The 13,706-nt window shown below is 41.3% G+C and overlaps 1 protein-coding gene across 1 annotated transcript in view; it reads left to right on the top strand.

Moving 5' to 3' along the window:
* creb3l1 (cAMP responsive element binding protein 3-like 1) overlaps window positions 1-13,706 on the top strand; it is a 52,325-nt gene that overhangs the window by 20,375 nt on the left and 18,244 nt on the right. The window contains exons 2-3 of the mRNA XM_062061196.1: window positions 5,949-6,081; window positions 8,583-8,669. Coding sequence (XP_061917180.1) covers window positions 5,949-6,081; window positions 8,583-8,669 — 220 coding nt within the window. The remainder of the gene's footprint in view (window positions 1-5,948; window positions 6,082-8,582; window positions 8,670-13,706) is intronic.

The raw sequence follows: 13,706 nt of genomic DNA on the forward strand, positions 1-13,706 counted from the left end.
GCTTTTTTCCCAGCAGAGAATGCTGTGTGTAGGTAATGATAGGCCTACTTTGACAGCAGCTGTTCTAGCAACAAGTGTCCATCCAAATGTATTGCATCTTTGCATTCGTATGGCGTGTGTGCTTCACACAACCAACAGAGGGATCATGTTGGTTCACCGAGGAATTTGGGGAACTTTATAAGATTGCACTGATCATTTTGGAGTGTTGTCTGATGTATGACACGGCCTCATTGAGATCCAGAATCAGTCCCGGTTGCAAATAATAAAATGCAATAACATCCTATAAGCAGTGATGGGCAAGCTACTTGGAAAATGTAGTAAGCTAAGCTACAAGTTACTCCCAATTAAAATGTTAATGTAATTGAGAGTGTACAAATGGACTCAATAAGGTTTTATTACTATTAACTATCTGTCATTTAGCTGTGGACACCCTACAACTACCTCGAGGGGTCCCTGCACCCCACTGTATGTATTTATGTAGTTTGCCTTTTCTTTGGCCCACTCCTAAATTGTTATTCATTTTCTTCACCTACAGTAAAAAACAACATCTATATATATCTTGACAAAAAACAATGATTTGTGTATTGTTTGGGAACAGTTGGTAATGTGCAATTATGTGTAATTATGTGCAGTAAAACTTTTCATGAACTCAACCCACTTTAATGTGTGTTTTTGTACGTGAGGACCGGTGCTTACGGACTGTATCCCTGCAGACTGTATTGATTTATATTGATTATATAATGTGTATATTGTGGTTTTTATGTTGATTTAATTTAAAAAAAAAAAAAAAAAATTTTTTTTTAATTTCTTGTGCGGCCACGGCCCGGTACCAATCGGTCCACGGGCCGGTACCGGGCCGCGACCCGGTGGTTGGGGACCACTGTCTTAGATGAAGAGAGCAGTTATGATTTGGGTTTAAAAAGTAAACTACTAAAAACTAAGGTTTTGGGCTTTGTTTTCTCTAAACCAGGAGTCGGCAACCCGCGGCTCCGGAGCCGCATGCGGCTCTTTGACCACTCTGATGCGGCTCAGCTACATACTTGCCGACCCCCCCGATTTTCCCAGGAGACTTATGGATCTCAGTGTCTCTCATAGTTAACTCGCAGGGAAAATATAATCCTATTTACACTCTAATTACTAAATAAAGGGAGTGCCCTAATTGCACTGTAGTAATTGTCCTCTATGGCGTTTACAAGCACCGTGCCATCCCAGCCACATGTTGTATGTTTTGTTTTTTCTTGCACACAGCAAAGCATACTTAGTCATCAGCCACACAGCTTACACTGACGGTAGCCGTATCAAACAACTTTAACATTGTTACGCTACAAATATGCGCCACACTGTGAACCCACACCAAAAAAGAATGAAAAACACATTTCTGGAGAACATCCAACCGTAACACAACATAAACACAACACAACCAATACCCAGAATCCCATGCAGCCCTAACTCTTCCGGTCTACATTATACACCCCCGCTACCACCAAATCCCCCCACACATCAACCCCCCCACCCCTCTCCGTGCGTTGGTTGAGCAGAAGAGTTAGGGCTGCATGGGATTCTGGGTATTGGTACCGTCAGTGTAAGATGTGTGGCTGCTGAGGTAGTACGCCTTGCTGTCACTTACGTGAGCAAGCTGAAACTGCATTCTGCATGTGGTCGAGCAGGTACGCTGTTTGGGCAGGCTGTAGAGGTCCCCAAAAGCAGTGTCATCACACCCTGGTATTCGGGAGTCTCCCGGGAAAAATGCGAGGGTTGGCAAGTGTGACGCTATCAAGCGCCATTATCAAGCGCCATTTATTCACAACTTGCGGGCCGCACTAACATCAAATTTCCACATTAAAGTGCGTGCTGGTGCTGTGTCGGAGACCCCTGGTTAACATAGCACAAAGCGTTTAAGCTTTGTATGCGGTGTTTTTCATTTTAATTTTTTTTGTGGCTCCCATTATTTTCTTTAATTTGTGAAACTTGCCAAAATGGCTCTTTGAGTAGTAAAGGTTGCCGACCCCTGCTCTAAACGTTTACATTTGTCTAAATATGGCTAAGGACACACATTATTGTGGGATGTTCTCATTCATCCAGGTTATTGTATTTTCTCCATATTTTTATTTTTTTGGCCTGGATTCACAGTCCATTTTTCCTCTGTGGAGCTTGTAGCTTTGATGTAAGCTACCTAGCTACATTTGTCTAAATATGACTAAGGACACACAATTTATGTGGGTTTCCTGCACGTCAGCTTCATCACTAAAGGAAAAATCTAATCTGCGGGAGAGAATTCCTCTGCCATTTTCAAGAATGTTTTTTTTTGAGTCGTCAGCTTGAAGCATCCCTCTGTCTCCGACTCCTTAATCATCATGTGACATGAGTGCGTGACTGTTATGATTTGGTTTCTAGTTTCCATGATCCGTCTTATCTTGCTTCTGATTGGCCAGTCCGTAATGTTTCGCCCTAACCTTAGTCAATTGTGATTCATCAAACACCAACCAATCATCATGGATTTTCTCCGTATGTATGGATGTTCTCATTAATTCAGGTCATTGTATTTTCGCCATATTTTTTTATTTTTTTTGGCCTGGATTCACAGTCCCATTTTTTCTCTTTGTAGCTTGTAGCTTTGATGTAAGCTACCTCGCTACATGGGTCTAAAAGTAGCTAAGCTACAAGAAAAGCTAATGGAAAATGTAGTTAAACTACCTAGCTTAGCTACATGTAGCTTGCTACTGCCCATCACTGCCTATAAGCACAACACATCACAGCCTAAACTCATTAGGCAAGAGCTTCTCAAAGTTAGAGTTTATCCTTTTATGCTTACTTAGCTTAAGTCTCACACGATGCAGTAAAACTGTTATGTTGACGCACCTCGGACTGGCTGACTAATGCGGTTTTTAATATAACCAAAATCAAAAGTAGCTGTTGCTCGCACATTTATTTGCGACTTTAGCCTGAGACGCAAGGAGAGTTTGTCAGTTTGTTGACATCGTTTCTCCATTTGTACATATTTTTAGGTTTGGAGAAGTTGGTGAACTTTGGACATTCAATTTAGACCTGAAGACATCGCAAGGAAGTTGGAAAAGAAGCTCATTTGCTCCCAACTTTTTTGTTTTCCCCCTCTGAGGTTTATGATAGATTCTTCATCTAAACGAGGAACACAAGTCTTGTGCTGAACGATAGACAGCATGTACAGTCGCGGTGAAAAGTTTACATATGCTTGTAAAGAACATAATGTCATGGCTGTCTTGAGTTTCCAATACTGTCTATAAGTCTTATTTTTTAGTGATAGAGTGATTGGAGCACATACTTGTTGGTCACAAAAAACATTCATGAAGTTTGGTTCTTTTATGAATTTATTATGGGTCTACTGAAAATGTGACCAAATCCGCTTGGTCAAAAGTATACATACAGCAATGTTAATATTTGGTTACATGTCCCTTGGCACGTTTCACTGCAATAAGGCGATTTTGGTAGCCATCCCCAAGCTTCTGGCAAGCTTCTGGTTGAATTTTTGACCACTCCTCTTGACAAAGTTGGTGCAGTTCAGATAAATGTGTTGGTTTTCTGACATGGACTTGTTTCTTCAGCATTGTCCACACGTTTAAGTCAGGACTTTGGGAAGACCATTCTAAAACCTTCATTCTAGCCTGATTTAGCCATTCCTTTACCACTTTTGACGTGTGTTTAGGGTCATAGTCATGTTGAAACACCCAACTGCGCCCAAGACCCAACCTCCGGGCTGATGATTTTAGGTTGTCCTGAAGAATTTGGAGGTAATCCTCCTTTTTCATTGTGCCATTTAAAGCACCATTTCTATTGGCAGCAAAACAGGCCCAGAGCATAATACTACCACCACCATGCTTGACGGTCGGCATGGTGTTCCTGGGATTAAAGGCCTCACCTTTTCTCCTCCAAACATATTGCTGGGTATTGTGGCCTAACAGCTCAATTTTTGTTTCATCTGGACAAAGATAATACCTTCAGGAGGAAAGTTCTGTGGTCAACTTTCCACCAATCAAATAGGCAGAGACATTTTTTTCAGTTTGATTATAATTTCAAATAAACACTTTTCAACATTTAACATGTATTTAAACTTGCAAAGTTGCAGTACCATGTACAAAATGAGGGAGAAAACACTGGAAATAAATGTAATTAAAGCATGATTAAATAAACACCAAAATATATACTCTCTATTGGAATGAAGACTTTTCAGCACAGGATAAATGACTGTTTCAACAGAAAGCACAATGGAAAAATGACAATAACCTGGCCAAAGGAAAAGTGCAAAACTTTTGTCTCACAAAACAGACATTAACAAACTTCATATTTTTTAACAGAAATGAATAAAAGTGAACATATTTTTGTGCCAGGACTGAAATCCTATGTAACTCGTATACAAGTGTTAAATAAGCAGCATTGGGTAATCGGCATTGACACTTTCCCATCGCCTACCTCCTGCCTGAGTGGTTTGCTCACAGAGCTGTACACTGTCAAGTTAGCCAGAACAAAACAGAACTTTCATAAAAATGTAATGTAAATTAAATAAAAGTACCGGCAAATAGCCTGTTGATTTACCTTAGAAGAAACATATGTATTCAAACAAACAAAGCAGCAAACCGTGCATCAAAAGGCTATGTTTATAGAGTGCTAGGTTTTATTTTGAAAACCCTCCATTGTGGTTGAGTTTACGGTAAACTCAGTAAACTTTAGTAAACTGCAATAAATATTTTTATGATCTGTTCCCTGGAGAGACCCTCTCCTCATGTGGTTTCTGCCAGGGCAGAATATTATGATTTATGCTTCCTGGTTTTCAAGTGTTATGATCCGCACTATCTTGCCTCGGATTGGCTTGCCCATAATGTTTTGGAGACGATGCAGCAGGCATCCCTTTTGACTGGAGGCATGGCCGCCTTAATGCACAGGCTTACCTGGGCTGAAGCCAAGTACCCCCACCAAATCAGAGGCCCCCGATTTTGACAGCGGAATGCAACGATTGGTGTTCATAGCTCTGCTTTGTGTAGCATATGTGTACTCTATCTCTCGGCTGCTTAGTTTTTTTCCTATTACTCCAATCGGGGCTCGAACCCAGGTTGCCGGTGTGAAAGGTCAATTTCCTGACGACTGAGCTAAAAACGCAGGCAATCTCCCGGACAGTCGCAAAGGCGATGTATTAAAGAACAATTGTTTTTGTTTTTAAATGGTTGATAATTTTGCAGTGTTGAGTAAAATCATGATTCGTTTTTTTAAACAGTACTTTCAGGGCGGGGGGAAGGTATGTTGTTAATGCGGTCCCAGTCTCTCTCTCTCCTAGTATCTTTCAACAAAATGATGCTAAAATGTATTTCCCTACAATCAAATCAAGATCTCCGCTTGTGAGGTCTCCAATCATTCAGCACAGAGGTGACTCATGTTGCGCGCAGTGGTGCATTCTGCGTGTGGATGCTGGCGAAGTCAAGAGCACTGTGCTGTCTTCTAGAACGTCACAGCTGTGTGACTCATCTGAACTCAGGATGAACGAGTGTTGTATGTAATCACGTCGCTGTTGAGTCATCTGATAAGAAAAATAATCTTTTCGAATATCTCCAATTTAAGACACTCTGCAAAAACACAAACAACCATCAAACCCATAATAATAAAAGCTGAGTAAGGAAGTAAGTAAAACAATTACGTCACTGTGCACTGTATACACAAGTTTGTTCCATTAAGTGTTTCAAACCAAATTCAACCTCTGCTGCTGAAGACTAACTCATCCCCCATGAAATTATTTTTCTTAATATTTCCCTTGACTCAGCATCTAAAGCGCCTGCAGAACAGCTGTCTGAGCTTCTTGACTGAATGTTTTACGACTGTACATTGTACATAAGTAGCCCTAGTAAAAGGAAACGTAATTGACAATTATGATGCTAGAAAGCCTTACTTCCTGTCACTCATGTCAAAAATCTGTTTGTGTGTTGCAGCCCTTCTCAGGAGACCAGATGGACGACTTCAGCAGTGAATTATTCAGCAGTTTCTTTGAGGACCACCTGTTAGAGCGCCCCCTGCTGGCCGACAGGCATTCCCTCCTACACATGGACATGGACAGCAGCCCAGGTCAGTCATGTCATAAAGGAGTCGACATATAGTTCCAAACGTGTTGCCAAATGCTGGCCTGAAAATGTTTGGTTTCAAGTGTGGGTGAAATCCAAGTAACTCTCTGCAAACTGGCTTTCATATCCTGGGATTCCTGCACATTAGCTTGACCTCTCAGTCAACATCTGCACAGACGTGAACCCCAAAATCTCACTTCAGCTGGATTTTGGAGCCAACTCGGCAGTGAGACCAACCGTATCAGGTTTTCCCCAAACCTCGTTGACAACTCAGTCTCCTCTCTTACCACCAAAAGTCGAAACCCTGTGTTAGCCTTGGCTTGACTTTTTAACAGGTGAAAGTGTAAATCATTCCCAAATAACTGCAATGCTTTTTGAGCTTAAACCTCAAGACTGTTTTATGTTTCATTTGTTTTTATTTTTTACAAACTACAACAGAACTACATCAGCAGAGACAATATATACACACATGATGCCAGTATTTATTATACCAGAAAAATATTAGTGAAGTAGATAGTAATAACCAATGCTCAAGCACCAGCATTAGAAAAGTTCCCTTTTTTAAAAAAAAAACCCACAGCAGCCCGTTCCTTTCTCTCCCTCCTGCAATGCTGGTCTTCTACAGTACGTCTCCTCTGCTTACCTGTCCAAACCTACATTCATTGCCGGGAAAACCAGATTTTGTCCTTCTTTCCTGGCGTCTTCCCGGTTCCGTTTTGTTTGTTTTCCCTACTGCAGCAAAGGAGTCGCTCGACAACGTTCCGTCACGCTCATTTAAAAAAGCGCGTGGAGGTTCATGCTCGGTGATTCAATCAATCAATCAATCAATCAATCAATGTTTATTTATATAGCCCTAAATCACAAGAGTCTCAAAGGGTTGCACCAGCCACAACGACATCCTCGGTACAGAACCCACATAAGGGCAAGGAAAAACTCACCCCAGTGGGACGTCGATGTGAATGAGAAACCTTGGAGAGGACCCCCCCCCCCCCCCCCCCCCCCTCTAGGGGAGACCGAAAGCAATGGATGTCGAGTGGGTCTGACATAGTATTGAGAAAGTCCAGTCCATAGTGGATCTAACATATTACTGAAAGTCCAGTCCATTGTGGGGCCAGCAGGAAACCATCCCGAGTGGAGACGGGTCAGCAGCGCAGAGATGTCCCCAACCGATGCACAGGCGAGCGTTTCACCCCGGGTCCCGACTCTGGACAGCGAGCACTTCATCCATGGCCACCGGACCTGTGTGTCTCCCCCTCCACAATGGAGAGGGGGGCACAGCAGAAAAGAAACGGCAGATCAACTGGTCTAAACAGGGGGTCTATTTAAAGGCTACAGTATACAAATGAGTTTTAAGATGGGACTTGAATGCTTCTACTGAGGTAGCATCTCTAACTGTTACCGGGAGGGCATTCCAGAGTACTGGAGCCAGAATAGAAAACGCTCTATAGCCCGCAGACTTTTTTTGGGCTCTGGGAATCACTAATAAGCCGGAGTTCTTTGAACGCAGATTTCTTGCCGGGACATATGGTACAATACAATCGGCAAGATAGGCTGGAGCTAGACCGTGTAGTATTTTATAAGTAAGTAGTAAAACCTTAAAGTCACATCTTAAGTGCACAGGAAGCCAGTGCAGGTTAGCCAGTATAGGCGTAATATGATCAAACTTTCTTGTTCTTGTCAAAAGTCTAGCAGCCGCATTTTGTACCAACTGTAATCTTTTAATGCTAGACATAGGGAGACCCGAAAATAATACCTTACAGTAATTGAGACGAGACGTAACGAACGCAATCAAAAGACAACGCGACCGGGATGAATGGACATGAAGACGACAGAATAGATATCGCTGTCAAAAATCCAAACTTGGTGTAAATATCTTGACAAATAGGAGTCTCATATAAGTAAAGAAAAACAGGCAGCAGCTCACACATTCTCATACTTTCTGTAACATCCAGGAATCAATTATGTCAGCCAGCTTGAAAAATGCCTAAACTATAAGCTACGTGAAGGAGCCCAGAATTGTTTTTATTTAAATGTTTGCTATATTTCAGGGTTTCTCACAAGGAAAACCCGACAATGTATTAAATCCATAAAGTGCCATTACAATTGAGTAGATGGCCAGTTATTGTGATGTACAGATACATCATATTTTTATTTTTAGTTTTCCCAGGAGATTTTCTATATTTTGAAATGCAATTGTTGAAGCAGTAGACACACGTTATAAAGGTGTTAGTTTGGTGCTGAATTTACCACAACATTAGCGCCGCATAAAACATTACGTTACTGGTCGGACGTGTCCCTAAAAAATCTTGTTAAAAAAGCCTGTTTAATGACTTACACAATTTATGTTTAAATAATAAAAAATGTAATTTTATTTACTGCAAATGAATATCGGCTGCAGATATCGGCCTCCTTGACTACTAAAAATCGGTCGATCTCCAGTACTGTATTTATAATTATGTATTTTGTCAGTCACTCCTGACCTGCCTCACTCTTTGGGCCTCACAGACATCCAAGCAGAGCACAGCTATTCTTTGAGTGAAGACTCCGCCCCCCAGAGCCCCGCCCTGTCAGTCAAGATGGACGAAGACTCTGGTGGGTAACTGCTTCTGCATCTTTCACGTGACTCTCTTCTGTAAATTTGAGCCTCACGAAGAACGCACTGGTCCATGCTGCTGCTGCATTCCTGTGATGTAGTCAACATATGTTGTCGCACAACGTGCATTGAATGAAGTGCGGCCTCTTCATCTTCCTCCTGGCCTCGCTCTCTTTCTCTTTTGTCCCTGTCCAACTGTCTTTGCTCCTCTGTTCTCCGCTTGTCCCAGGGATCCTTCGGTCTGTATAGTTTTTTCCCTGCTAAGTAAGCCCTGCCCACCTAGCGCGCTGACACACGCGCACACACACACATTGCACTATGATAAGCACATGGTTTTGAGTGCAGCTTTAGTCATAGCCAGAAGAAACTCTCTCTCTCATTGTCTTTCTCATGCTTGCTTGCCCTTAATCCAATCAAATCCCCTTCAGCTGTACGAATATCAGATTACCTGCTCTGCCAAAATAGCTGGATGAGTAGAAAAAGAGTTCAGGTCACATGGAAAGTAAAAAAAAAAAAAAAAAGTGTCCCTGAGTGTCCCTCAGACTTGTCACGCTTTAAGTGGGCTCGATTTGAGCGCTTTTGTACGTTGCCAAAGCAAACATGTTGACAACTGCACGCACCCTTGTATGCATTAGTTATCCAATTGTACCTCAAATGTTTCACTTACATTTAAATGCAGCTCTGGTCCGTGATTTAAGAATATATGACTTTATGTTTTTAAATAACCTCAATGCCTCCCATCTTGGTCTGTGGTCCTTTTTCTGACTAGTCAGGGCCCGGTTGTAGAGAAGCTGTGCGTTTTACTGCAGCGCCCGGCCCGCTGCAATTGTTTTAATGGAGCCGCTGCCCCACTGAGATCACACAGTATTCTTCCTTAACCCGCTGGGATGACATTCTGCAGCCTTTCATCATTATACATGGTTCCTACTTGACTCTTTTTGTTTGATTTGACGTACATATCAAACTACTGAAGTCGCATTAATGCCTCATGAACTCTGGTGTTGTAATGATCATAGTGTTCTTATATCACTCCCATCAGTAGCTAGAGACAGTTGCTTTTGCCGCTCATTAGTGAGTGGCGGCGGCTTCCAGTCAAGCTCACCTAGCTTAACGAGGCAGCAGACTTAACGAGACTCAGCAAGCAGTGAGAGTGGCCTCATTAGTTTCGCCCCAAACTGCGTCAATAGTAGAACCAGTCTGTGACTAGCTTGCTAACCGGTTACATCAAAGTTGATGCAAGTTTTGTGTTGTCGCATTTAAAGGAACTTTCGTAGGCAGAAGCTCTGTAAAAGTGAACATGTGCGAGGGTGTGTTCATATCTTACTTTGTGCTCAATTCACATTGGTAAAGTTAGGTTATAATTTGTCACTGATGTACTTTAAAATCTCCTGTTGGTGTTTAAATCAAAATGTAATAACGTTTTGCTTGCCCACTGAACTTTAACTGGTGTGTGGACATCACACTAACTTTAAGAAGTCTTATAAGTGACCCATCGCAGTCGGTTCTCTTTTAGCTGGGGCGGCGTGGTTCAGGAGGTACAAACCCCGTTTCCATATGAGTTGGGAAATTGTGTTAGATGTAAATATAAACGGAATACAATGATTTGCAAATCATTTTAAACCCATATTCAGTTGAATATGCTACAAAGACAACATATTTGATGTTTAAACTGATAAACTTTTTTTTATTTTTTTAAATAATCAATAACTTTAGAATTTTATGCCAGCAACACGTGACAAAGAAGTTGGGAAAAGGTGGCAATAAATACTGATAAAGTTGAGGAATGCTCATCAAACACTTATTTGGAACATCCCACAGGTGAACAGGCAAATTGGGAACAGGTGGGTGCCATGATTGGGTATAAAAGTAGATTCCATGAAATGCTCAGTCATTCACAAACAAGGATGGGGCGAGGGTCACCACTTTGTCAACAAATGCGTGAGCAAATTGTTGAACAGTTTTAAGAAAAACCTTTTTCAACCAGCTATTGCACGGAATTTAGGGATGTCACCATCTACGCTCCGTAAAATCATCAAAGGGTTCAGAGAATCTGGAGAAATCACTGCACGTAAGCAGCTAAGCCCGTGACCTTCGATCCCTCAGGCTGTACTGCAACAACAAGCGACATCAGTGTGTAAAGGATATCACCACATGGGCTCAGGAACACTTCAGAAACCCACTGTCAGTAACTACAGTTGGTCGCTACATCTGTAAGTGCAAGTTAAAACTCTCCTATGCAAGGCGAAAACCGTTTATCAACAACACCCAGAAACGCCCTCGGCTTCGTTGGGCCTGAGCTCATCTAAGATGGACTGATACAAAGTGGAAAAGTGTTCTGTGGTCTGACGAGTCCACATTTCAAATTGTTTTTTGAAAACTGTGGACGTCGTGTCCTCCGGACCAAAGAGGAAAAGAACCATCCGGACTGTTATAGGCGCAAAGTTGAAAAGCCAGCATCTGTGATGGTATGGGGGTGTATTAGTGCCCAAGACATGGGTAACTTACACATCTGTGAAGGCGCCATTAATGCTGAAAGGTACATACAAATTTTGGAGCAACATATGTTGCCATCCAAGCAACGTTACCATGGACGCCCCTGCTTATTTCAGCAAGACAATGCCAAGCCACGTGTTACATCAACGTGGCTTCATAGTAAAAGAGTGCGGGTACTAGACTGGCCTGCCTGTAGTCCAGACCTGTCTCCCATTGAAAATGTGTGCCGCATTATGAAGCCTAAAATACCACAACGGAGACCCCCGGACTGTTGAACAACTTAAGCTGTACATCAAGCAAAAATGGGAAATAATTCCACCTGAGAAGCTTAAAAAATGTGTCTCCTCAGTTCCCAAACGTTTACTGAGTGTTGTTAAAAGGAAAGGCCATGTAACACAGTGGTGAACATGCCCTTTCCCAACTACTTTGGCACGTGTTGCAGCCATGAAATTCTAAGTTAATTATTATTTGCAAAAAAAAAATAAAGTTTATGAGTTTGAACATCAAATATCTTGTCTTTGTAGTGCATTCAATTGAATATGGGTTGAAAAGGATTTGCAAAGTTACATCTAACACAATTTCCCAACTCATATGGAAACAGGGTTTGTAAAACGGTCGTCCATTTTGAATCCTGCTTCCTCCATCCCAGTCACTTGTTGTTGTGTCCTTGGGCAAGACACTCCACCCACGTTCACCACACATGGGTGCTTTGCTGACCAAGATGCTGACCTACAACCCAGATTTGGTCCCTGGATGCCACACGGTGGTTGCCCACTGCTCATCAAGAGGATGGGTTAACTCTAAAAGTAAAGATGATCCTTCTTTCTTCTTCTGTAGCACCCTAGAAAATTCCACATCTCTGCTACATTTATTGATGTTTTGGGTTTTTTCAACATTAGTTAATTAAATACTGCAATATGAGTCAGAATAGATATGAATAGACCTACAAGTTTGTATATGATTACAAATAACATTCTGTTTCCTAGCCCAGATATTTTTGGGCGTTTTGCAGGTGATCTACTAAGCCTGGGTGGGCAATTGGTAACAAGTGCAAAAGTGGTGCAGATCGGCTTATGATTTTGCTTGTACTATCAGCAGTCATTTATCTCCACATTAGTGGCATCATGCTCCAAGCCCAGGTGTTTTGCTATGTCGTGGAATATGCAGCAAAGTGTTATCTGCACCACCTTTTCTGGGCAATACAGAAGCACTCCTCCAGTCATGCCAGCACTTGCTGCAACGGTGCACAGGAAAATGCAGGGTTGCAATAATATTTTTCATTTAGGAGATATATTTATTCGTTTTAGTGTCTGCTGGCTCCAAATCAGCCCATACGTTTATCCGGCAGCTCAAAAATGGCAATGTCTGTACTATTTTTATTTCTGACAGTCCAAATACGTCGACACGGACGGAGGATTCTTTCTCAGCCTCTATCATTCTCGTCATAAGTACAGACTTTTTTTTTTTACTTTATTGTCACATACGCACAACGTATGTACAGCAATATTTACCGTAGTCTCTGCATTTGACCCATCCTCTCTTGATGACCAGTTGGCAGCCATCGTGTAGCGCTCGGGGACCGTCTATGGCTCGTCGTGGTTCAGCTTCCCGGTCGGTGAAGCCTCCCTCTGCGGGCAACACACAGGGCAATATGGGGGTAGTATTCCGCAAATTATTTGCCACTTGCCAAGATTTAAAATGGTATTTCTTGAAATTTCCCTAGTTTTCAGATCTATTTACTTATTTTTAGTCTTTGACATTACAGCATAATCTTAATATTAGCATAAATAATTATAGTTTGTCTGTTCTAGTGCAAAAATTTAAAAATTTAATTTAAAAAACTATTCAAATAAGATATTTTGTCTTTCTTCACTTAGGAAATTGTGTTAAAAGATTCTGCAACATCCAGGAGATGCTTAATTTAAGAATACTAAGTTAAAAACAGGATCCTAAATCCTAAAAGTCTAGACATAGAAATCCTAACTTAGCATGTATTTTCAAGTAAAATTAACTAGCTGCATGGACAGATAATTCCTCTAGTTTTTAGTATTTTATTTTATTTTTTCCTCAAATCTAGTCTTTTTATCTTATATTTTATCAGGTCTTTTTTGCAGTGCAAATCATATAGACACAAAAACAACAACAACACTTTCAGGCTTGATTAATCACATTGGGGGCGCAAAATGATTACATGTGCATCTTCTCCACCCAGTATTGTGGACGTTGTAATATTTATCATATAATCCAAATATAGTGCGTAAAGACAAACACGCTAAATGGACAGCAAGAGCTATTTTCCTCATTTAACAGACACAATCCTCGGTATATCAGCTTTGTGTGCGCTATTAAGTTTGCACATGTTTTAATATACCCAAATCTTTAGTAGATAAAGTCCTAAATGTTTAGATGTTAAATTACACATTTCAGTTTTATTAAATGCATTGATAGATATATTTTAAAATCGTATTTTTCTGTATAGGTGTATATTATCAAGTCTGCGTTGACCATGTTTTAAAGGTTGAAAGTCCTCCCACTCACATTGG

The sequence above is a fragment of the Entelurus aequoreus genome, linkage group LG01 (genome assembly GCF_033978785.1).
Source record: "Entelurus aequoreus isolate RoL-2023_Sb linkage group LG01, RoL_Eaeq_v1.1, whole genome shotgun sequence".
NCBI lineage: Eukaryota > Metazoa > Chordata > Actinopteri > Syngnathiformes > Syngnathidae > Entelurus > Entelurus aequoreus.